A 25,689-nucleotide genomic window follows, 5' to 3' on the forward strand; every position below is an offset into this window, starting at 1 on the left:
CTGGCAAGAGATTCAGAACCAATTTCGCTTCCCAGAGCAGCTGTCCTGAAATGAACCCAATTTGTCTGTTTTTACTGCTCTCCCTGCTTTAAACGAAGAAATAAACAGAGCAAGGTTTCATTCACGTTGCGTTTCCATGAGATATTTTTCATCGCCGTTCCCATTTGCAAATTTCGGCTATCATTTACGGGGGATGCGTTCTGTTTTGCTCTGCGCTTCATGCATGCCGTGAACCTGACATGTTCTGATCAAAATCAGATGCTCCCAAACCGAAAGATGCAAAAGGCAAAATACTGCCGAAGAACGAAGAGGATTCGTAGAAGCGGCTTTACGGCAGAACAAGGCATTTCGCGTGCTTGGAGGGGGAGAGGGAATCTCCCACAAGCCGTCTGGTTATGACGCCTGGAAGGAGCCGGCCCACAAGGCCGCCCGGCCGTTCCTGAAACGTTCTCAGCGTTCCCCAGCCAGGCCATCTCCTTCCCCGGAGACGCTCTGTGCACCGACTCACCACTCCGGGGGGACGCTCCTCAGCTTGCTCTGCAGACGGCAGACCTTGTCCAGCAGCTGCATGTTGGCTATCTGCTCTCTCTCCAGCTCGGCCTCGTTTTCCGACAGAAGCTCCTTGAGCCTGTGCACCGTTTCTTCCCGCCCGAGCTCCGGCGCGGGGGAGACGGGATCCTGGGCGTGGATCTGAGACTCCGCTGGCCGCTGCAGGACGGAGGCGGCCGGCGAGAGAAGGCGGCCGCCAAGAGTCGGCTCCTTGGTTTCGGCTTCGCCCAGAGCCACTTCGGCGGCAGGGCCCTCCTTGGCCGGCTCGAACTGGCTCAGGAGCGTCTCATACTCTTCCAGTTTGGACTTCAGGGCCTTGATGTGTGCCCTCAGATCGTCCGCACTGAGGACGGCTTCGCTGTCCAAGGCGTGGGTGCTGGTCCCACTCAGCCGGAGAGACAGCAAGCTCTTGGAAGCCGAGTAGAGGGACGCCGCATCGGCACCCTGCTTCTCCGGGAAATCAGATCCTTGATTTCTTCCTGCCTCCAGGGTGTGAGTGTCCGTTTCTGAAAACAAATCGGCGCACAGTTATTTGGCCGAGGAGATTCCTTGTCCCAGGAAGCTGCATTATACAAAGTTATGTGGGTATGTCCAGCTCAGGACTTGTGTACCCAGGCCGGCATCTCTGCCTGTAGATGCTGTGGGGACTTTCCGCCTGCAAATGATGTGCTCTACCACCTAAAACCAGAAGTAAGGTTCTAGTCCTTATTGTTCTGAGGGAAGGGCTGAATTAGTAACATAAGATGTAGTCCTGGACAGAGCCACACCACGGTGCATTTAGTTCAGTGTGGTCTGCATCAGGAGGGGCCCAAAACTAGGCATCCATGTGTTTTGGACTTCAAGGCCCAGCACTCCTGACCTCCAGCCATGGCTGGCAGAGGCTTCTGGAAACTGAACTCTAAAACGTCTCAAGACTGCTCTCTGCCCATGCTGGCCTACACTGACTGGCAGCAGCTTCCGAAATGTCTTCGATGCTTTTACTTTACAGGTCAGGACAGGGAAACGCAGAGCTGACGGGGAGCTGAGCCCACATCTCCCCATTTTGATCAGAAAGCACCCCCATAAATCTGAGAGGCCCTTCCAATTCTGCCCCTGAAGAGATGATTCGCAAGGGCTGCAACTCTGGGGGAATTAGGACAATATTTAAAAGCGACAAATGGAAGGGAAAAGGGGGGGGCAAATCCATGCGAATGAACTAGCCACACTTGCAATTATACACTCAAGTAACAAACTGGCCAGCCAGTCTGACTGGCCCCATCTCCTCCCCACACTGCGGCGCGTCTCTTAGATACCTTGGCTGGTGTTCTGTCCCTTGCCCGTTTCGCCTTCGCTTTCAACACCGATCAAGCTGATTTCGACTTCGGAGCCATCCAGTTTCATCGACTCGGCTAGAGGAGAGGTGCCTGAGGGCAGAGCAGGGGAGGAGAGCTAATACGCATTTAAGAGGCCAGGAAAGCAAACACCAATTGAAAGGGAAAAGCACCGTTGGCCATTTCTAGCCTCCCTCGGCCCCTCTGTATTCGAAACCGCCCTCCAATAAATCCCATGAACAGCCCAAAAGTGTAATCCAGAGTAAACTGGAGCGTAACCTCCTAGAGCTAGGCTTCTGGACTAATTAAATAAGCCGTGTTTAAAAGCTAGGGATGCGGGGAAAACAGGCAATTAATTGCATAAAGGTTAGATGCTTTTATAGCAAGGTTTCCTCCCCCCCTGCAGGCATTGCTGCACCTCTCCTCCATACCTTGGCTGGTGCTCCGGTCCTGCTCCGTTTCTCCTTTGCTCTCCACGGTGAGCAAACTCGAGTCCATTTCGGAGCTGTCCAGCTGGATGAAGGAATCGGCTAGAGAAAAGGGGGAGAGAAGGCAGGCTGGCTGCATTTCAGGGATGCCAGGAATAAAATAGGGAATCGGAATGAAGGAAACTCATCTCTTGGGAAGAGAAGGGTTATTGCTTGCCTGAATCACCAGCTGGCAGCAATTGCTCCTTTCAAAGGCAAGCTGGACTGGGGGATGTCTTCCGGCCCAGAGGCTGAATTGAGGTCCAGAGGCTCCCCTTCCAGTGCTGGTGGGGGGAGGCAAAGGCCATGGGGACAGGACTGGGGGGGTGGGGGGTTATCTTTTTTTTTTAAACCCCTTATGAGGGGGGGGGGGGTGGCTCTTCCTGACCACGGCGTGTCCCTGCCTTGGTCCCTAGTTATGCGCGCACAGATGTCCTACCCAATGGGCACATGCATCCAAAAGCCACCCATGGTGCTCTGAGCATGATGCACCGTGGCAGATGGCCCTGGAGAGGGGACTGGCTCGTGGGGCAGTGGGACAAACGCCCCGCTGCCGCTTCCCACGCTTACAGAAGAGCCGAGTCAGAACAGCACCGTGCTGGCCACCCACGCTGCTCCTAGGAGACGCTCGGACGTGGCTATCAGGCCATGCGCAGAATATGAACGGTGGCCTCCGCCCTTGCGGGAGACACCAGCGAGAGCGGACCGCTGTGCTCCTAACCTGAGCCTGGGAGTCCCAAGAGCCTCTGCCTGGGCGGTGCGAGCACCAAGGTGCCAGCCTGCACGGGCGTCTTTCCCGATCCAACCAGGCTGTTCTCATGCACACAGAAGGGGCCGACAGCACCACCAGGTCTTTCTGCCGAGCCCCCTGGGCTACCCTCTTCCCCCGCTGGGCGCCACGGACAGCTCTCCGTTCCTACGCCTCTGCTCTCAAACAGCAGCACGGAACGCTAATGCCTGCACTGTATTTACGAGGCACATTATCTCAGGTTTCCTGATGTGGCTCCGTGCGGAGCAAGTGGCATATGAGAGAATAAGCAGAATGAGGAAGAGGGTGGAGAGCACTAAAAATCTTTACGGAGACCCTTGCTCGTTTGGAGACAGGGAGCGTAGATTATTTTAACATGGTGGGGGCCGAGGTAGGGGGCAGCACTGAATGTCTCACTTTGTTTGAGGAAATGCAGCTGGTGTGCACAAGGAAGCATTTGGGATTGCGCTACAGGTGGTTCAGATGCCATTTTTTTAACTCTTGGCTGGCTGTAGGGATCCGCCGCACTGCTGTGGGCTTGTCAGCTTCGCTGAGTTCCTCTGCGGGCCATTAGGCGAATTTACAGCCCAAGCAACCTTTGCTGGCGGCCCTTCCAGGTATAGATATATGTTCTGCACAAGCCCATTTCTGCCTTGGACCGATTTCTCTTTCTTGTGACGCTCAGTCTAAGTGCTTAGTCAGGGAATTGTCCTGCAAAGGTGCAACACAGGCGATGCGGGAGAACTTGACTGGAATTCTCCCTGCTATTCTGGCACTCTGGGTGTCCAGATCCAGGAGAAAGCAAAAACAAGCAACCAACAGCCACCCCTTCCAGAATCTGGAGGAGCTACTAGGAAAGTCACACATTTCGTAGAATCATGGAACAGTAGAGTTGGAAGGGGCCATGAAGGTCCTAGAGTCCACCCCCTGCTGTTGCAGGACACCCATTCACACCATCCCACTCCGATGGCTGATCAGTTTCTCCTTGAATGCCTCCAGTGTGGGAGAGCCCCCCACCTCTCCAGGCAGCTGGTCCCACTGTTGTTTTGCTCTGACAGCGAGGAAGCTTCTCCTGATGCCCAGCCTGAATCTGGGTTGTCGCAACTTGCGTTGATTACTCTGTGTCCTGCACTCTGGCACCAGCAAGAAGATTTGTGCCCATCTGTGGTGTGGAGAAGGGGCCAGATGCTCCGGAATCTCACGTAAAACAAAAAAAGCATCGGGCAATGGAAAGGCCTCTGTCTGAGACCCTGGAGAGATGCACGTCGGACCGGCTGAGACTGGGCTAGGTAACGGGTCCGAGCTGGCGTGGGCAGCAGCTGTGGATGCCTTCGTTTTGTGGGCCCAGCCTCCATCGTGTCTGGCTCAGCAGAGGAGCTGGACAGTGGGCGCCTCAAAACATCGCGGCCAACGAACGGGCAGCAGTGTGCTAGCAGGCAGCGCCACAAGGCCTGTGGTCCAAGACCTCGCCAGCTGATTCCCGTCCCCGTGGGAATCTGCCAGCCCTCCCTGTACCCCCGATCAGGAAGCTGCTGAGCTACAGTTGGACGTCCCAGGGTGGGAAATGTCCAGCTGGTCCAGGCGGCATGGCTTGGTGGCGTCAGCAGCAAAGGGTGCGGAAGCGCTGCTTCGGCCAGCCCTGTTTGCTCAGACACTGGCCAACACTGTTTCACCTTATTGTCTCTATCGCCGTTGTTGCTTTTACTGTAAGCTGCCCAGAGAGTCCTTTGGGCTCTGGCGCAGCCTATTTATTTATTTACATGCATTTATACATGTAATTGTATAAATATAATTGGCCTATAATTGCCAAGGCCTTCACACAATGCCTAAAGCACGAGGACAGAGTAAAAACACATTACGACCAATGAAAACATGATGAATTAAACATCTGTCAAAGCAATTAAAAAGGGCCACAGCATGCAGGCTAAACTTTAAGATGTTTCCGAAAGAGATATGTCTTTGCCAGGTGCCGGAAGGAAAGGAGAGATGGCGCCAGGCGAATTTCCCCAGGGAGGGAGTTCCAAAGATGGAAAGCGGCAGCGGAAAAGGCCCGTCGCCCGGTTGCCACCCCTCACATCTCCCCGAGGGTGGTTCTTGCAGAAGGGCCCCCAGAGCTGATCTAAGAGAAGGGTAGGTATATATGGGTGCAGATGGTTTATCTTATAAATCTGGCCGACGGTTCTGCCGACTCAGAAGCAAGGATAGGCATATCAAAAGGGAGCCGACAGCAAGCGACAGATGCCTTCTGCTGGCGTTTTCAGCCATGTTACCTTACCTCCTTCCCGATCGGGTCTCCCAGTCTCAGGTTTGCTGGGCAGCAACTCATCGCTAAGGGGCTCGGGCTGCAGGCGCCTTCCTTTCAGACCTTCATCCAGGGTGAACACACGGTGCTGAAGGTGCTGGTCCGTCTTTTGCAAGGCGCCCCCGAAGGAGGTGCTTCCGGCTGACCTTGACGATTTCAGCGGAATGGGCAGGCGAGATTTCCTGAACTGGTAACAAGGATCGCTCTGGGCGAGACACAACGAAAGAGGCGTAAGCAAAGAGGCCAGGAAGCTAAAATGGGTGATCTGTCCAGCCACGCGAATTTTGCTAAGGGAGCTGGAACGAAAAGGGGGGGTTTTGTGGAAAATATGCAATCACCTAAGAGTCTCCTGACCACCAATTCAGCTGCAGCAACTGTTCCCGGGCAAGTTGGGGAACAGGACAAAAAGATTTTCCCCTGCGGGAAGTTTTGGCTTTGCGATGCCACAGAGCCAACTCCAGCGGTGCCCCCAAGCCAGCTTGCTAAATCCACCTAGCGAGAAAACACTAACCGGGGCTATGAAATCGAGTAAGACAGGGAAACGAAGCCAAAATTGGGAGAACACATTGGCCTCTGCTACTCAGTGGACATGTAAAAAGCACCCAACGAAATTTAGCCCTTCCCTATTTATCAGTGAAACAGGGAATAACCTGAGGCAAGAGGAAGGACCACACTTCTAAGCATGTTCAGTGAAGGCAAAGCTAAACTGAATGTTAGGAGAATCACCCCGTTTTCCTAGCAGGACTTTGAACAGTAGACTTAACAAGCTGGATTTCTATAGGTTTTAAAAAGGAAATCCTTATTCTAGGTTTGTCCTTCCAGAAACTCTGGCCAGTTCACACTCAGTTAACAAGGAAAAGGAGCACTGTCAGCTTATGAATTCCTGTGATTGCCCCTGAACACCAATTTTGGCGTCATGGAAACTATCAGTGGTTGAGTCGTCATTAATGGCAAAGAAAGCCAGCTCTATCTCCAGAGGACAAATCATCCTGATGGCCAACAATGATCTCCTCGCTGCAGCAGGCTACCATCTCTCAAGCGCTGGACTGGGCATCCTCCGGCCCCTGGAATAACTCAGGCAGGGAAACAGGAAAGGGTGCGTATGAGGCGGAATGGGAGGGAGGGAAGGAGGCATTTTCTGCAGTGGACGCCACCACAGATCTCCTTCCGAGGAAAGGCCGGTCCCGGAGACAGCTGGTCTCCCACGGGAGCATTCCTCAGGGAGCGTGGGCGAGGCTGGTGGCCCGAAAGCATCAACAGCACGGCAAGGGTGCCTCCCACAGCCCTCCGGAGCTAGAGCTTGGACACGGCCAGAGACTGCCCTTGAGGTCAGCAAAGCTGGCCAGCTGGCTGGACCGCCTCTACAGCTTTGCATGGGAAGGGAAGGACAAAACTTAACAGCTTCAGCTACAACTGCCTGGGAGGACCCCCACAATGGCAGCTGAAGAGGAGCTGGAGGAATAGGCAGGAGCCCAGTAAGGACAGGAGGTGCTGGGACAGAGGGGAAAGGGTCTCTCCAGCATTTCTCCGCCTGTAGCCCAGCCCAGCCCAGAAAACCGGCCGGTGGAATGCTGCAGCTTGAAAACAGATGTGGAAGTAATTTGCACAGCTTTGGCATCCAGCTCTTCCAGATGTTCCAAACCAGCGTGGCCCTATTAGCCATGGACTCGTCCGCCATCTTCCCAGTCCGCGCTTGAGAACCTTAAATCCACTCACTTTGTACGTTTTGCTCGTATGCCGAAGGCTCTCCTGCTCTTGGCCCTTCACGCAGGCCCTCTTCGGATGGCGCCTGCCACTTAGCCTCGCGGACTTCGCTTGGTCTTCCGTGGCCACGCTCGGGCCTTCAGGTTTCAGCCTCGTGGCATTGCCCGCCACGGTCTGCGTGGCTGTATCTTTCACACTTCCCTTTGATGCTTCCGTCTCGGCCTTAATCTGCACTGCCGGTTCAGAATCAGGCCCTTCCTTCTCCACCAGAGTGGATTTCGATGTGACTGGGTGCTGGAGGGCTTTACCTAGGTCAGCCCTCAGCTGAAGAATCAGTTGCTTGAGAGCCTTCTCATCTTTATTCTCAAGATCATCGCCAGAACTGTCTCCTCCAATAGCATTCAGATGATCTAACAGCCGATTTGCGATTTTCATTTGTTCCTGTCTGTTTTTACACAGCGGGTGAAAAGAAGAACACAGACAGACAGACGGGAAGAAAGAACAGCACCCATAAGAAAACAAGATTACCTTCTGCAAGATTATTCCTACGGCCATCGTAAACTAGTGCTGGATTTTTACTTTAATACTATCTGGAATGGCAAGAAAAAGGAAGCCAGGAGCCACGGCGATCTAAAGCAAATTGCAAAAGAATGCCCGTCTCAAAATGCTGCTGATTAAGACTTGAGGAGGAGAAAGAGGGTTGAGGATGGGAATGGAGCTGTTACAAAACATCCTTGAATTTACAGTTTTAAGGGCCAAAGGAGTGTGTGTCTCTCTCTCTTTCTGCCCCATCTCTCTTTTGTTATCCAACTAGCAGTTGCAAGAAAGTTGGAACTGCCTTCCTCAAGACCATGAGGGTCATGATACAGAAGTCGTACATTCCTCCCAAATGACAAAAATAGCCTCTCAAGAGCTGCTGTTGATATTTCAAAGGAAGCTCCTACCAGGCAGCAAAGTCGGTTACGTCATCACAAGCCACCTTCTCCTTATTTTGCAAGCCGAAATCCCAACAAGGGGGCATTGTGTGCGCACAATCGCACACCCACACACACGGAAATCACGCCGAAGCAAAGCAGAGTGTCACGGGGAACGCAGAGCTGGCGGGCAAAACCAAGGCAGGGATTTTCAAAGGGAAAGAAGCCCTTCGTCCAACACAGGTGCCCCCTTGGGGGGCTTCCAGGAGGTATCACAAAAGAACATCCCGGAAACTGTGGGTGCTTGGCCCGAACCCGCTGAGCTCTTGGGATAAAGTCTGGGTCCAGAGTCACTCCTGGGTATTCAGAATGTCCGACACACCTCGATTTCACCATCATGTTTGCACCAATCATAAAGGGCGGATCAGCATCATTACTTTTTTGCTGCAGGGCAGGGGGAGGAGCGGGGGAGAGACCACCCACTGAATTTCAGAGAGGGGCTGCAGCATAAGGGACTTTCATGCTCTTGCCACCCTTCTTTCCTGGAATCCTTTTCCCACCATTTGCGGAGAAGCGTTAAGGCAAGCTCCATCTTTGCGACTACAGTACAATTCTCTCTGAGGTTGGAAATGTTCTCATGATTTCGGAAAGGGAGATAAAGCGAGCATCTCAGGGCCACGTCCACCGTAAAACACCTTGTTTGTTCCCTCCCTGACACCTCATACTAAAAAGCAGAGACATCACCCTGCCGACAAAAGTGCGTATAGTCAAGGCGATGGTTTTCCCAGTTGCAATGTATGGCTGTGAAAGCTGGACCATAAGGAAGGCTGAGTGACGAAGAATTGAGGCCTTCGAACTGTGGTGCTGGAGGAGACTCCTGCAAGTCCCTTGGACCGCAAGGAGATCAAACTGGTCAGTCCGCGAGGAGATCAACCCTGACTGCTCTTTAGAAGGCCAGATACTGAGGATGAAACTCAAATACTTTGGCCACCTAATGAGAAGGAAGGACTCACTGGAGTAGAGCCTGATGCTGGGAACGATTGATGGCAAAAGAAGAAGGGGACGGCAGAGGATGAGGTCGCTGGATGGAGTCCCTGAAGCAGTCGGCGTGAGCTTGAGTGGACTCCGGGGGAAGGTGGAGGACAGGGGGGCCTGCAGGAATGTTGTCCATGGGGTCGCGATGGGTCAGGCACGACTTCGCAACTAACACCACCACCACCTCCTGAGAAAGACAAGTGTCCAGGATGGCTAGGGCTGAAGGAGGACATGATCCAAAGCACCAGGAGCGCAGCAGGAGGAAGCCTGCCCCAAAGAACAGCTGCCAGCCATTCCCAGAGGACAAATATGGAAGCACAAACTCTCCTGAGTTACATCTGGAGCACAGCCAAGTCTCCCCTGAACACCTGCAGCCAGATTTCTCCAAACGGTGTCGAGTGCAACTCCCATCACCCCCGAGTCCTACCCATGCGGCTCTGGGCTGATGGGAGTTGCAATCCAAACCCTCTGGAGGGCATCCGATGGGGAAATGCCGGGTTCAGCTGCCTTTGAAGAGAAGACAGACAGAAAACCTCCCGGAAGCCGGTTGTCTGGTGACGGCCAAACCTGCAAATTGCCGACCAAGGCTCGGCATCCCGCTAACGGCTCACGGACCACAGTTTGGAAAGCAATTTGACAATCCAAAAGAAACTAAATAAAGGATGTTACACTCCAAAACAAATCCTCTCCTTAATTTTCATGCACATCAATAAAGAGATGCTTCGTGCCATCTGAAATACAACCCTGGGAAGCTGGCATTTGAAAGAGGAAGCGCTAAGTGTGTTTTTAATGCCTTCGCACTGGCATCTAATGCCGTTCCTGAGAATTAAGTTACCCAGCACTACTGCCTAGGCACCAATCAAACTGCGAGGATTTACAGCAAGACGTGAGAGGAAGGACTATTCGTTGCCATGCTAAAAGGCACGGGGAGGGGAGAGGCTCATTAGCAAACTTTTAAGTAAGATTGAGAAACAAAGGCCAGATTCATGGTTTTAAGCTTCTCTCCTTGTCTGCCACTCCACATTATACTGTGGTGACTAACATTCAATTATGTGGCCTGGCGGGCTGGAATATTGATGGGGGAGGGCCGCCATCAGGTACATCTGCCTACAGGAAGAGTTAGCCTGTCAAGATAGAAACATACAAACAGAGCGAGTCGGAAGGGACCTCCGGGGTCATCTAGTCTGACCCCCGGCTCTGCTCATGACACGCCCACCGTGTGCATGTCTACCCTATCCTTGAACACTTCAGGAATGGTCTTGGGGGGAGCGCTGGGTTGGATCCCTCCCTGAGCTGCAGAGAACCGCTTCGGAGGTCCCCCACACCAAGGCTGCAGCTGGGTGTGGGAGACGCCGGATCAAAGAAGAGAAGAGGGACCTGCAAGGCATCAAGGGGGGAACGTTCTCAGATCCCCCTGCCCTAATTCCATTCCGGAGGGTCCCAGACCACCCTCCCCCAGGTGAATATGCAAAGACACATACAGGCCGACTGGGGGGGCCATCCCAACACAAAGCAATGCCAACGGGGTTGAAGAGCTGCAGGAGGAGCTGCCACGACTGGAGTGGATCGAAAGGCAGAAACGAGGGAAGCCACTTGCCCAGGTTGGGAAGCGAACTCGACTGACCAGACAGTAAAGCCTTACGCCTTTACTATCTGGCTTTCCTGGGAAAACCACGGCCGCGCTCCGCCTCCCCAGCCCATGGCTTTTACGATGCACCCTCTTTCCCGGCCCAGGCAGCCTCTTGCCAGCCTTGCCGTATCGTCTGGTACAGCTCTCCTTCAATAGACGCGCTCCCTATATGTCGCCACACGGCCATAAAGGAAACTCATCTAATCACCGATGTCTTTGCCTCTCCTAATTACTTAATCGCATGATGGGCTGAAACGGTTCCAAAGCAGGCTTGCCAATCTCCCAGGTAAACTAGAGAGCTCCATTATCTAAATTTACTTTAAATGCAATATCTTTGTTCCTTTTTCCAGCTGAACGGCTGTCAAAAGCACTGAGTCCACACTGGCCGCTTACCTAGATCCAGGCGCCGCTGCTCCATTTCTGTTTAAAAGGGATACGACTGAACCTTCCTCTTGTGCTTCACCATTTTCGCCCACCGTGTTCCCGCCGCAGCATTTCTCGACAGCCGCCTCATGTTCAAACACAGACTTATTTAGATTCTTACATTGTCTATCCAAATAGTCTGAAGGAATTACCTGCTGGGGGAAAATTGTTACTTCACAAAGAATCTTTTAAGGGATGACAAAAAAAAAAACCCGAGACAGACACGCCAGTATTCTGCTGCTGTGGGGACTGTGATCTTTTGCATAATAAGTAACTATCATCTTGAAACTGCTTAATCTGCATTATAAAGACAGCCTCGGTAACCATATTCCACATACTGTTCATTAGTACAGAAGGTAACATTTGATACGGTTATCTCATTGCAGAAGAAGAAGAAAGGAGGGTGCAGAGGAAGCAGCAACGAGGTTTCCTTTACGACATCCACGGAAGAAGCTTCTCCTGAGCAAACGGGGACTTCCTAGCATGGCAGCCACACAGTGAAAGCAAACTTGCCCTGACCAATCTGTTTAATTGATAAAATCTGCATAAATTTGGAGGAGACAATAAGCCATCTGTAGTGTGCAAACTGATGGCTGTAGCTACGTGTTTATTCTGGGGTCGGTCCCGGGACTGCTTGGGGTATTTTGGGGTCTTGCCAATGAAGTGAGGATTACAGATCTAGGGGGCTGGGGCTCAGGCCCATGAGAACAAAACGAAAAACAAGCAGATTCACAGCTGTTCTTAAATCTGTGTGTGTGTGTCTCGAAAGGACCCCATCCATCCGTCCGTCTCCTAAGGGCACCTGTATTTCTAAGAAGAGACTGCAGGAAAAGGGAGACCAGAGAGGGTTAAGCACAGGCAAGCCAAGAGACGGCTGATCCAGGGGGTCAAAGCAACGAACACTGGAGCCCCCGGACCTTAATTCAGCAGGTGCCAGGGCTGCTAGAGGTTCGGGGCTCCAGCGGCCCAACTAAGCACCTCGACCAAGCCCTACCTCGGTGACGGTTTCAGGGCACGGGCGGCTTGGAACGCTCATCTCTTCCTCGAAAGCATCCGTCAATGTGCGGTTTTCTTCTGCTCTTTCCAGAAGCTACATGAAAGTATGGAATGGTGTGAAAAATGTACTGCTCGCCAATGAAAATCAGGTGATATGAAACGTACAAATAACTCATGTCTGAAAAGAAAGGAGGAAACGGGAAAATGCCTGCAACAGAGCAACAAACATGAGGTTAAATGGCTTTGAAGGGATCCGGAAAGATACGAGCAGGAGGGGAAGCGACGCTTGCTTTCCAGCCACACACAACACACACGGTTCTGGAAGGATGTAAGCCCCATGGGCTTCAAGAGGATTCCTGCCCCACACAATGGAAGAGTGGAAAACTGGCCAGGGCGACTTATTTTATATTGTTATTTTTGCATTTTAACTTAATGTTTGTGTTTTTTAATTTAATGTTATAATTATTTTTTAACTTAACGTTGTAAGCCGCCGCGAGGCTTCGGCGAATGGGGCGGCATAAAAATGTTGGAATAAATAAATAAATCCATTCTGAATATTCCGCGCCAATCCGGGTCCATTCTGAAACTATCACGCATCTCATCCTAACTCACCCACCCAGTTCCCCCGCATTGTCTCCTTCCCCCTCTCCAAACGTGGACACAGTAGCTGCTCCACCGGTGGAAAGCGTGGAGAAGGGAGGCCAGGCAGGTCTCGGTGTCATCCTGCATCGAGCGTGCTGGGCAGAAGGAGCCCTGGGAACGCTCTTTTCCCCAAGGCCCGTGAACGGCAGGAGCCCTGGGAACACTGAATTCCCCTGGACTATTTGCGCCTCCAGGACTGCGCAGCAGCATGTCCAGGAGTGGGGGGAGGAACGGGAGGAAGGGGAGGAGGAGGCCTTCCCTGCATGCGCCATCCCTGTTTGAGCAGCTGCCAACAGGTGAGGGAAGGGGAGGGAATTCGCACCAGGGTGGAAAGCGAGGGTTGCCAAGAGTCCCAGCCACGTCTTCGGCAACCGCAAGCTCCGGCAAGCACCATCAGTCCGAGAGGCTGGATGCTCAGAACAGGCCACACGTGCACCAGGGGTGCTTTGAGGACTGAAGCCCACCTGGGCATGCTTGCGAGCGCACCGCAGGTCATGTGCAAGGGCCGTACGGGTGCAAGCGCCGCCTCCACGGGCTCCTCCGGGATTTAAGGCGGGCATTTGGCGAGCCGCTTTAAGCACGTGAGCAAAACGGCTGCAGCTGCCCTTCCCCGTGGGCTGAACTGCAGTCCAGCGCTTCCGGGCAGCACCAGACCGGGCGAGCCCGACGCCGACACTCCGATCACCCCATAGAGCAAGGCATCCCCGCACAGACGGCAGCCCATTTTCATGCTTCCGAGGCCACGATAAATCTGCCGGTCTCAGAGGTGTCCTTTTGGCACTTGCTCCAGCAGACTATCTGGGTGCCCTTTCTGGCTTGTAGCTTGTAATGTTTATGGATTAAGACGATCTCGGCCAAGTGCTGCTTAAGCCAAGTCGATTCTCCAGAGAGCCGTTTCCCCATTTCCTTAATAATAGGAGAGCAAGTCCTTCTCTAGAAGTTTTCTTTCTGCAGACGTTCGGCTTCGGCTCTATAATGAAGACAGACACCACCCACCAGCGGCTTCTCAGGCCTGTCCGGCTCTCTCGAGGATTCCCCACAGGGCTCGAGCAAGAGCCCCGGGAAGGAATAACGGATGGGGCTGCCCATCCTTTTCCAATTTAATTCCCTTCGTCTCTGTCTCAGCCTCCCTTTCATGAGCAAGCTCTCAAATCTTGTCAATAAACATGACCATAAAGTAACATATGAAGTCTTTTAGGCAGAATCAGTTCCAATAAAGTCGGATTTTAAAATGCGTCAAGCGGCATTCAAGCTCTCGGTGGGAAACCAGGGAGAAGCCAGATGCTTTGAAGACCCTTTTAAGAGCCGTCATAAATGGGGCCTCAACTTGGGAAGGGATTTGACGGGGTCCGGGCCTGAGAAGGCCTTACCTCTAGTGGCGGCCAACCTCATTGTTCTTGGTAGGGGCCAGAAAGCACGGGCGCAGGTATAGGCAGCACCCAGCCAACCTAACTAGCTGTACAGGTCAGTGATAGCGAACCTTTCAGAGACCGAGCGCCCAAACCGCAACCCAAAACCCACTGATTTATCGCAAAGTGCCAACACTGCAAAAAAACCCTGAAAACTGAGGTTTTCGTTTAGAAAAAACAACTCGCAGCCAGTCCAAGCAAATATATATCCTTGGCAGCACACTGACCGGCCATGCGAAAGCTCGGAGGAGTCATTGCTAATGAGTCGCAGCTTGTGGCATCATCGCCTGGCGCCGCTACTCCTTTCTGAGCATGCGCATGGCCCCTATGCGCGCTGTTATGCGATGCTCGGCTGCTGGGGCGACTTGGCTCACATACCCACAGAGAGGGCTCTGTGTGCCATAGGTTCACCACCACTGCCTTAAAACATGGGCACAGGTATAGGCAGCGTTCGGGCAAGCTGTATAGGGCTTTGAAGGTCGAACTCTGACCGCCCAGGCCCAGCTATGTCCTGCACTGCAGGGACAGAAAACCTTGGGAGAGTCGATCATTTTGACCCCAAGAATCGTTTATCCTGGGGCCACATCTCTCCGCCTCCTCCTTCAGTGCCAGAAAAAAATAAAATAGTGATGACCAGAGCAACTGAAGAGTGCCAAAAGGCTCGGAATCGCATCCGAAAAGGGTCGACAGAGTGGGCAGGTCTTCTCGGTTTCTTAAGGGAGGGCTCTGCATTGTGGCCACTGGCGCAAAAGCACGTCTCTCATCCTCTGCAAAAGAGGGACGGTGCGAGACCACGGACATATCAGAGCCCGTCTTCATCCCAGCAGGCTGACAGACAACCCTGAGATTGATGTATTTTACCCGCACAGAATCTCACACACCAGCGACCGCCATAAAAAGCAACCCCTGCAGCGAAGGAAGCCTGGAGAATGCTCGCCGTTCAGAGTTGACCTCGGTTCACTTGCCGATAAAATAGTTTTTTTTAGAAGCCATCCCTGTCACCAATTCTTCGACTGTTTCACAGCTGATGTGACAATTCAGTCTGTTTAGAACAATGCCATTTCTGCTTCTGCTCCATGCAATTTCTGGCCACCCTACACTGACGGTGCTTCACAGATTTCATGCTCCTGCTGGCAGTTCCGTATAGCTACGGCACAAGGGGATGCTTCTGTCCTTGCCCCGGAGCTTGCTTTCTTCCATCTTCTCGGATCGGGCCGTGGAGCAAGGGCGAGGATGGCACCAAATGTTCCCCACTTTGTTTTGATAGGTGGAAAGTAACAGGGAAGAAAAACTAACATTTCCTCGCTTCCCCAGCAGCTGCGGTAACAGAGATGGTGAGCTCGGGGCTGCTGGAGGGGCAGAACGGGGCGGCGTACAGAAGGTGTTACGGGAAATGACGGAGCTCCTCTTGGTTGCCTCTTGGAGGCCCACATCTCTTGCAAAAGCAGGATGGAAAGGCAAAACCAGCCCGCGGTTTGCATCCAAGGCAACTGAGAGGGAACTTGCACTCCGTAAGGACCACAGCTTAAATGCCCCAAATTCCCACCTAGGGGCCATCTAGTCTGACCCCTGGCTCCGGCCAGCTCTGCTCACAAAACAGCAGCCTCCTGCTGGGCTGACATCGCATCGCCCACCAAACCGAAGCATCTTTTTCTTGCTCAGTCACCACTGGCTCAAATCCCATCTGGTTCCATGGATGTTTTGCCCTCACGTACATCATGTTATATATTTACCATTCTGATGCTCATTCTCACCATTTGGAACGATTCTTTCGAAGTCTTTGCAATCCTTTGGTTTTGAGCACTCTAAATAGTTTGCTATCTCCAGCCAACTTCACCGCCTCACTCCTTATTTATTTATTTAAAGTATTTATATGCCATCCTGTCGCAAAACCCTCAGGGCGGCTCACATAGATAAAATACAATAAAATATAACATAGATAAAATTATCGACCCACACTAGCTGCAATAAAAACATGCAAGTCATGAAATTAAAACTTTTTAAAATATTGCTGAAATAAAAAGGTCTTAACCTGGCGCTGAAAAACATATAACGATGGCGCCAGATGGACCTCTCTGGGGAGCGCATTCCATAGGCGGGGCGCCACCACAGAGAAGGCCCTCCTCCGGGTACTTTGCCTCCTAACATCTTTCACGGAGGGTTCCCGGAATTCTAGTTTATTTACGAAACAACCGAAAAGCATGAGTCCCAACCATGATAATAAGCTTTTCTTGAACTGGATCCTACACCTTCCGCCGCTGAGAAAGAACCGTCACACCATGTCAGGGCCCCTGTTTTGCACGCAGAAGGGGCTTGTTTTCATTCTGGGACATTCCCACGTAGGACCGGGGGGGTAAAATCTTGGCCACAGCCCTGGCAAACCTTTGCTGACAGTCGGTGTCAACAATATCGGCTCAGATGGACAAGCTGCCCAACCTGCTAAAAGGCAGCTTCTTAGGCACTTAATAATGCCTCACATCTTTCTTCCAGGCAGGTCCAGAGTGAATTGAAATGCTGCTGATTTCCACGGATCAAAGAAGCAAAAGAAACCCACATAGCCTCATATAAGACACTGGGTATTAGCATCGGGCTGATGGAAAGACCGTGCGCTCCTCTGAGGAGCAGACTTTTAAATCTGGCTTTAAAAAGACATCACATGCAAACGACGTGGCTCAAGGCCAGGAGAAGGTCTGCGGAGGATAAAAGCTGACTCGTTCAGATCTCCCCATGGCGACCAAAAACCTTGAGAATGTGCTTCTCCGAAATGAATCGCTGATATGCTCGGTTTGCAAAGATCCCCTGAGCCCCACAGGCAGGACTCGGCACAACAGTTTCTCGGCCTGAACGCAGATGTTCAGGACGGCACAAAAACGACCGGCTTTATCTCTCCTTCGGTGCCCGAAGCCACCCCAGCCAGCTCCGAGAGGCTGGGGCCCAAGGGAGGCGTGACTCTGGGAGGCGCCACGGAAAGGCTGAGCCGGTAGCCAGGCCGGCCCTTATCGCAGAAGGAAGATACGCGGTGCATTTTAAAGCGGTGGGGAGAAAGTCCGGGGCAGGCGATCGTGCACTCATCAAGGGAGAACTGTCAAATTCCAGGGCAGCCCCCAGTCCATCAGGCTGCAATACACCAGAGTAAACCCCCTGCGTGCCCCCACGGCACGGGGGGCAAGCTACGTCACCGTGGCGGAGTGGGCGAGATCCGCGACTGGAGTCGCTTGCCCTCTGCCTACCAAACGCTGATCCAGGCGGTTCCCGGCAGTAACAGCCGCTTCAGCGGGGCAGGGGAATAGCTGAATGGGAAAATGTGCTGCCTAGCGTGGGCTAGACAAGTTGCCGGTGGCGTTGAACTTCGGCCACTGGTTCCGTTCGAACGCATGGAAGCGGTGAAAACGGACAGCAGCATTAGGTCCCGAATCAAGCGCAGCCACAAAGCATCCTTGGGGGCCCCTCTCCCACCTCGCAGGGCCGTTGTGCAAGCAGGATGGGCAAGCCCAACAGATGCAATCTGCAGCACCACAGAAGGGAGGGCGGGTTGCAAAATGAGATGCACAATCGAGCATGAAGTAGCGGCATGTCTGTTGTGGCCTCCCCGTTCGAAACGCAGCATTCCTGAAATAACATCCCAGTTCAGCCTGGAAGCTTTTTCCTCCCTGGCGCAAGCTTTTCGGCTTCAGGGAAAGTCCCAAGGCATCCCATAAAAGATGCAAATGCCAGCACAGGTTGACTTCACGTGAATTTACCCAACACCTCAACCAACCTCTAGAAGTCTTGGATTACAAGTCCCATTGCCCAAGCTGGCTGGGGCTGATGGAAATGACAGTCCCACACATTCTAAGGCATGTTTTGGTCGTTGCCACTGTCTTTCGAAAAACACGACAAAACATGCACCGAGTCCATTGAAATCCCAATAGGGTGAGATAAATGCCATGGACTTGTTATCGCTGGTATTACTTATGGGCCTTACTATTCTTATTGATCATGGATCAGCCAGCGTTTGTAAGAGAACACTGCCCTCTAGAGAAACCATCGCAAACTGCAGCCGCCCGCCCCCTCACCCCACACCTGTTTTCCGGAAATCAGAGCTGCGGCACGAGAACCACTTAACACCCCTGAAACACCTACATCTTGCAGCTGTAGACTAAAGATATTACAAAGCAGTCCCAGAAGGAGATCTTTGCTAGCACTAATTTTACAGTCGTGTGGAGAAAATTTCAGAGCTGATGGGGGGTCTCGGTGCAAGTCAGCACTGTACTAAGTTTAGCAAACACCATGCACGGACTCACGCCCACCACAGAAAGAGCTTCTGCGCTCAACACCCGTGCGGCCCCAAAACTCATCCCAGCTTGCCTCGCACTCCTCCAAATCCTGACAGCCGTGCCCACCCTGTTCACGCCTAGCCTATCACAGGGAAGGGACTGTGCAGCCGGATCCAACCACTTTCGGAAAACTGAGTGGGACGAACTTCTCCAAGGCGTCGCCGTGATCGGGGGCTGCCCTGGTTTGACCTTCCATGACTCTAAAGTGGCAGCTCAGACTCAAGCTGCCTTAATCTCTGCAAAGGAAAGGGTCAAAGACCCTCACGGCATGGGGCAGGGGCCTCCACCACGAGTTCACAGCCCACTTTAGCCGGCACACGGGCATTCGGCACGGCCATGCATTCGCCACGCACGAGCCCCAGTCGGACCTGTGTAAGCATCGTGGCCGCTCTGTACCGGCAGCCTTAAATCTGCTAGAAAACACACAAAAACCGGGTTCTCCAAACATTCCATTTTCCAGTTCTTTGAGGCAGAAGACCAATTTAAGGACTCAAGATAGAAACTGTCAGTCAGCAGCAGGCTCTGCTTGACTTTCGCTCCAGTTCCGGCTGCACATGCACCATAGAAGGGAATTCAAAGACGACAAGACCAGACCCCGAGAGCGCGCTTAAGACAACAGCAATCCGCGGGATCAAGGTTTGCCACTGAACTGATGAATGAGAGCACTGATTAAATGCAAGATATGAGGGTGGGGAGAGAAACAGGACAGGAAGCAGCATGGCAGATCCAACTGCCAGAGGGGAGAAACCCTTGCTCAGTGAGAAGAGCCCACCTGGAGATGCCCCAGATTCAATCCATGGCCTCCCCCAGAGGGGCTGAGAACACCCGCATGAAGCCCTGGAGACCCACTGCCGGTCAGCCTGGGTTGCCCTCGGTGCCCTCTGGAAATCGCGAGCTGAGGCAGCGTGGCAAATGGCCTGTTATTCTAGGAGGGGCATGCCAAAAAATCTGGAAAATCCCAAACGACTGAGACAAGACAATAGCCTTCTCCAGAGAGACGCCTCCTGCTTATACACTTGACCATGTTACCGTATTTATTCATCCTTTCCACCAAATCATCCAGACCAGATGCTAAGCTAACCAGTCTGCAATTTCCTGGCCCCCCCTATTTTCGTTTTTGCATTTCATGGCACTGCACCAGCAGCCAATTTCCTGTCCTCTGGTACAGAGGCCAATTTTGGGGACACGCCATTCAAAAATAAGCAATTTCACATCTGAGTTGTTTAATTCGAGAATGCCAGAACACCATCCGACCCAACGATCTGTTTCCTTCCAACCCGTCAATGAAAGCTAGAATCTCACGTGTTGCCCTCCCGAGCCACCCTGCATACCAGACTCCCTTCCACACCGGATCGGTTCAGGCCAGCGAAGTGCTAGCACTGGCAGTCTCCCTCCTTTGAGCCCGAGGGCCTTGATGGATGCTTTGCTGGAAGTGCCATGCCTGGAAACGCCTGGTTCCAAGACTACATTTTAAAAACGATGCACCGAGCAGAGCCTCAGAAAATTTCTGCCGTTTTATTGAGCGCACGCTATTGTGCCAATCACACTAGAAATGCACTGGCCTTGGCTTCCTGGTTGTGCGTGCAGTGCAATTTGTGCAGATTACTTGCATGCTTAAAAAAACGCACACACTGCGGCCTGTTTTAAGTGATGGAGGCCCACAAGCTCACACGGCCTGTACAAGAGGATGCCTGCACCAGCACGGAGCTAACCGATCCGGCTGGGCCAAACCGTGACTATCCCCCAGATTTTGCCCAACATTGGAAGAGTGAAGAGCCACCTACCGACGAACTGATTCTAAAAATGATCTTGGACTGTGCCGAAATGGACAGACTGACTTTGTCTCTAAAGGAGAAAGAAGATGCAGACTTCTATCTAACCTGGGACTCTTTTTATTATTGGCTAGAGAGATGGGACTAGGCATAGATCTAAATATGTTTATAGTTTAACATAAAAAGAAAAAGTGTGGGGGGCTGACCCAGTAGGTCTGATGTTTTTGATGACTGATGATTTTTTAGTTCTTCTTTTGTTCAGTTTTATTCTTAACACACACACACAAAAACAATTCACCAAATTCTCTCTTACACACACACACACACACACACACACACTCACATGCACTCAGATTCTTCACACACCCCAAGTTCAAACATGGGCACCTGCCCTGCTTCTGCCCATCAATGAATCACATGAGAAAAATCACAGTCCTATGCCGCACGAGCTTTCGAACGCAGAGGGAGCCAAGCCTTACCTCACTGCTTTCCAATGCCTTCCACCTCTCCTTGGCCAAGGGATCCAACGCACTGAATTCAAACAGCTTCTTGCTCAGTTCTTGGTTTGCCACATGCAGCTCCTTCACCACTGTGCAGAGTTCCACCACCTGAAAAAGCAAGACGAAAGCCTCAGAGACTCCGGACACACGCATACTCTTCTGGCCACTTCGCTCCCTCCGGACTGTTTCAACAGCCAACTTATTGCGAGTCTGCACTGCCCGGCCTCCAGAAGCAGCTCGCTTATGAAGCGGGGTTATGGGCCAACGTGAAGGCTCTGAAAACCTTTGGGGACACACATGGACGTGCAAGTTACAAATCAGTGGTAGATCAGCCACGCTGAGGGAGGAAGGTCCAGGTTGGATTCTGGGCATCCCAAAAAGGTGTCATTGAACGCAGCTGGGGAAAGGCTGAAGCGGAGGCCTCAGGGGCCGTCCCCATTAAAACAAGCAAACACGGACTACCCGGATTGGCCCTCTGCATCCTGGAATTCTGCTCACGCTCAATTCTGAGGGCTTCGGCCTTGGATCTCGCGTGGATCCGCTGCTTTGCTCCCTTTCCTTACCAAGGCCGAGGCATGCAGGAGAGCAACCTGAGGCACGCTTCCGCATAAGCAACAGCCATCGGCTTCGGGGGGAACCACTCCCCAGGAACTGCCGCCTGGATCGCTCTAAAGGAAACGAGGCAGCGATACCTTTTTCTTCAGCTCCTCGTGGCTCAGATGGTCAATCTGCACGTCCACACAATTCTGCTCTCTTAAACAGATGCTCATGTAGGACGTCTGATCACTCCAAGACGACACACTTTCTTCTACCGATAAAAGGAAAGTAGTCACTTTCTCTCAGAACCAACCTGCTTGCACCAAACATCCCTCCGTCCCCCCAAAGCCAGAGAGAGAATCAATTTTCCACTAACACTCTTTCCATGGACCATTTGAGGATCCGCATGACCCCAGATCCACGTACTCTAACTCTGTTCATGAGCAAAAAAAGCACAGAACTTGGCATTGAGGGGATTCAGCATCTTTATCCCAATCAGGGAAATGGCTGAGGAGTTATATTTATGAAGAGCAGGCTTAACGCCGAACTGGCAACGCTTGATGAAATACCAGAAAGGAGCTGGTGCCAAAGAGGATCTCTCGTCTCCGAGCGATTAGGAAGGGCAAGACTGAGCTTTGGGCTTGGCCAAAGGGTAGCAACGGCTATGGGTGCGAGCAGGAAGAAGAAATCCTGCGTGGAGGAGGCGAGAGGAGACAGGCCCCGGCCGCAAAGACTCTGGCCCCCACTGTGAAGGGGAAGCTGGAGCTGTGTTACAGAATCACAGCAGAGTCGAGTTGGGAGGGCCCATGAAGGCCATCAGGTCCACCCCCCTGCGGTTGCAGGACACCCCGTTGCACCCTCCCACTCAGAGGGCGGTCCAGCTTCTCTTTGAAACTGCTGCTGGAGAGCAACATGGGAGCTGGAGAACAGGAGGGCAGCCAGGCAGGCCCGCCTTAGTGGAGGCTTCCATCGCAGAGGAACTGCAGCAGGTGGTCCTGCTCCACCTGTGGACGCAGCCATGGCCGGTTACTTCATCGCGAAGGGCCCCTCTTCCTTGAAAGCCTCCGTGGATCAGGAGGTCGTCCCATGCAAGCAAGCAAGCAACAGCCAGGGCCCGCACGCAGGCAGCTTCCCGGACTGCTGGGAAGTCAAAGAGTTGAAGCCTGTGGCCCAGCCATGTTCTTCACGGGGAGCCATCTTAAGTGGGTGGAGCTAGAGGCAACCACTCCAGGGGCAGGACACTCAAGCCCATGCTGGGTGGCAGCCAATCACGGGCAAAGCATCCCTCACGTGCTGCTCTGAGTTTACAGAATCACAGAAGAGTGGAGCTGGAAGGGCTCCGTGCAGGACCCCAAGCTCAAGCTCCCCTGACAGATGGCAGTCCAGCTGCATCGTGAATGCCTCCATTATGGGAGAGCCCCCCACCTCCCAAGGGCTTTGGTACCATTGTGGCACTGAGCGAAGAATTAGGAAGCTCTTCCTGCTATCCAGCCAGAATCTGGCTTCCTGTATCTTGAGCCTGTCGTTGTGTGCCCTGTACTCTGGAATGATGAGGAAGAGATCCCGGCCGCCTTCTTTGTGACAGCCTTTCAAGTACTAGACATATGTCCCCTCAGTTTTCCCTTCTCCAGGCTAAACCTGCCCATTCTTTCAGTCCCCAGAGCATCCGTGTTGCCCTCCTCTGGACCTTCTCCAGTTTGCCTGCATCTTTCTTCAACTGTGCTGCCCCCCAGCTGGACACCGGCCTCAAGATGAGGCCTGACCAGCACTGAGTAGAGGGGAACTCAAATGTCACTTGATTTGGAAACGATCCTTCAGTGGACGCAGCCCAAAATAGCACTGGGCTTTTTCTGCAGCCGCATCACACTGCCGACTCGGATTCCACTCACAAGCAAAACGGTTTCAGGCTCTTTCTCAAGTTGTCTTCCGTGCAGCCGCTGAGCCTCCTTGAGGAGCCGAAGCCCAGCCGGCAGCCTGTGCTTGTGTCGAGTCTTGCTGGACCCACTGGGGTCTTCCCATGGTTTGGGTTAAGTGGCCCGCTGGGAGTGGCCAACCTGGCAAAGAGGGCTGCCTTGGACGGGCTCGGGCAAGAGCCCGGAGCATCAGGAAGGCACCGGGCGGGTGAAAGGAACCTTTGCCTGACTCTGGCCACTGCACGGTCCCTCCGGGGCCGCGGGGATGTTGCTTTGATCTTTGGCGGAATGCTTAGCATGGCGTTCGGATCATTAATACTGATGATCATCATCGACATGTGAGATACATTTATAACGATGTACCAGACAGTGAAACCTGGAAGAAATTGCCACGCTATTTCCATCCCACACAAAGCATTCTCTTTAATTAAAAGGACTTCTACCCTCAGACTCTTTTGTACCTTTTCGACAGACATATTAGATTTTTCACGAGCTACCAGCACGCTTTGTGAATCTCATGCGGAATTATAATTTGCATATTCAGCACTGAATTTTGAAAGAATTTCAGGCAGGTGCAAAGGAAGGTGAGGGGGAGAGAGAGGAACTGCAGAGAGTTTGTGCAAACGAGTCCAGGGTGCCCAGGGGAGGAAATGCGGGGCTAGATAGCAGTGCAGAATTTTTATCTGAGCTGTTGGTGCAATGGAATAGAACAGAGCTGCTTATGTGGTTTAATTGTATAACTTATCACATTCTGGAGGCAAAGTGTGTGTGTGTGTGTGTGTGTGTGTGTGTGTGTGTGTGTGTGTGTGTGTAGGTTCTGAGGGAAACCAAAAAGTCATCGCCATCACTGCTCCCAAACTCAGCAGCATGATGGGCATCTGAGTGGAGGGACAAGTTACCTAGCCCAACTCCCAGGAGTTACCGAATCCCCCGGACTTCCTGTATCTGGCAGGATGTTCCACTTGGAGACAACTGCCCCAGGTTAAAGGAGCACAAGGCTAATACAAGCACCAGCCAAGGGCGGGAGAAACCAGCAACCCGACTTGCACGCGTCGGTAGATTCCTGCAGCGCACACCTGATTGCCTCCCCAGTACGCAGGGACTGTCCAGCTAGCCCGGCATGCTCCAGATGCTTGGAACACCCACTCCCATCAGCCCCAACCAGCATGGCCTATAGTCAGGAGCCTGAGGAGTTGCCATCCCAAACATCTGGAGAACACCACCTCGTGAAAGGCTTTGCCCAACAGGAAATGCCCGATTTCTGGCATCTCATCCCCAGGGCTGTCGGAACCCGAGTTCCATTTGTAGTACGGCAGAGGCTGAGACCAAAACGCTTGATAAGGGGCCTCTCCAAGAGGGGGCTACTCTGGGAGACCGGTACCACCCCCACGGGACTCACTCACTCTCACTTCTGCAGGGACAGGGCGATGTGCTGGGCACCCAAAGGGTTACTACACCTGCGGTTCTTTACATCTGTGTTCAGATTTAAATAACTGCAATTGGCTAACAAAATCCAGAGATAACGGGCCCCACCCCGGTTTGCAAGCAAGCTCAGTTTCACCCTTCTAGCGCTATGTTGCTTCCCCCATTTTTCCCCTAATTGCTGTCACTAAATTTGACGGTGCTGCCAGGCCTGAACGACGGGCTGCGGCCCCAGCCCTACGCATCGCCCAGCCTAGCCTAAAATTGCCGGTGTCGGAACCCAGTGCTCAAGTCCCCCTTTGCTGCCGCAGCAGACCGCACTCCTGCCGGTCTCCGTTTCCCTTACCTTCCCTTCTGTTAGCCTTGATCTGATCTTCCAGCACTTTCCGCAAATTCCAGTTGGCCAAGATGTCATCTTCAAGTTGCTTACGCAACAGGAAAATGTGGTTCAATTCTTCTTGCAAGCTGTGTTTGCTAATTTTTTGGGGTAAAGAAATAGATGAGGTTCGTAAGAAGACATAGCTCAGGGCTCATCAAACACTTGAAAACATTTTGCTGTGGACCTCTGGCATCTTTTATACATCAAGGCTTCTATAAAAGAATTCACTGCAAGGCAGAAAGCACTAAACTCTCTTTAAATCATACAGTTCTCTCATCTTCGACGCATAGCATAAACAAATCTTTACAGAAGTCGGGAAAAAAAGGAAGAAAAGAAAACTCGTATGCCCTCATTCTAGCATCTCATGGAACCTTCACCACATATTTAACAGGCTACCTTCAGATTCCTCTCACACACACAGAAAGCAGATGGATGCAAATCGGTTACAAGAATATCCAATGTTGTTTTGAGCTGCTTAAAATACAACCTCAGGGGGTTTTCAGTGACACTGGGGCAGAAATCCATTACTCTAAGAGTAAATTATCCAAAGTACAACTTCTGCACTGCTAACAATCCATCTCCTTGCTTACAGAGGAACGAGGTGGGCGGGCACCTGACTACAAATGAAATTCAGGGCGCCATTTGCAAAGCCTTCCAAGATGGCGCCGCTACATAAAACTGCGATGGCCACCGTGGCTATTGGCACTTGCAGGACTAACAG

The 25,689-nt window shown here is 52.4% G+C and overlaps 1 protein-coding gene across 4 annotated transcripts in view; it reads right to left on the reverse strand.

Annotated features, from left to right (window-relative positions):
* The window catches only part of CDK5RAP2 (CDK5 regulatory subunit associated protein 2), an 87,962-nt gene that overhangs the window by 30,574 nt on the left and 31,699 nt on the right, over window positions 1-25,689 (reverse strand). For 2 of the 4 annotated variants that reach the window (XM_044439875.1, XM_044439873.1), the window contains exons 16-25: window positions 24,936-25,063; window positions 21,410-21,525; window positions 20,697-20,825; window positions 12,077-12,172; window positions 11,053-11,234; window positions 7,093-7,525; window positions 5,350-5,581; window positions 2,291-2,389; window positions 1,842-1,952; window positions 509-1,055 (exon numbers count right to left, since the gene is read on the reverse strand). In XM_044439875.1, coding sequence (XP_044295810.1) covers window positions 509-1,055; window positions 1,842-1,952; window positions 2,291-2,389; window positions 5,350-5,581; window positions 7,093-7,525; window positions 11,053-11,234; window positions 12,077-12,172; window positions 20,697-20,825; window positions 21,410-21,525; window positions 24,936-25,063 — 2,073 coding nt within the window. Of the gene's footprint in view, window positions 1-508; window positions 1,056-1,841; window positions 1,953-2,290; window positions 2,390-5,349; window positions 5,582-7,092; window positions 7,526-11,052; window positions 11,238-12,076; window positions 12,173-20,696; window positions 20,826-21,409; window positions 21,526-24,935; window positions 25,064-25,689 lie in introns of all 4 variants that reach the window. The other 2 variants (XM_044439874.1, XM_044439872.1) reach the window with 1 other exon arrangement.

This window comes from Varanus komodoensis, unplaced genomic scaffold (assembly GCF_004798865.1).
Source record: "Varanus komodoensis strain SLA01 unplaced genomic scaffold, ASM479886v1 scaffold36, whole genome shotgun sequence".
Classification (NCBI taxonomy): Eukaryota; Metazoa; Chordata; class Lepidosauria; order Squamata; family Varanidae; genus Varanus; species Varanus komodoensis.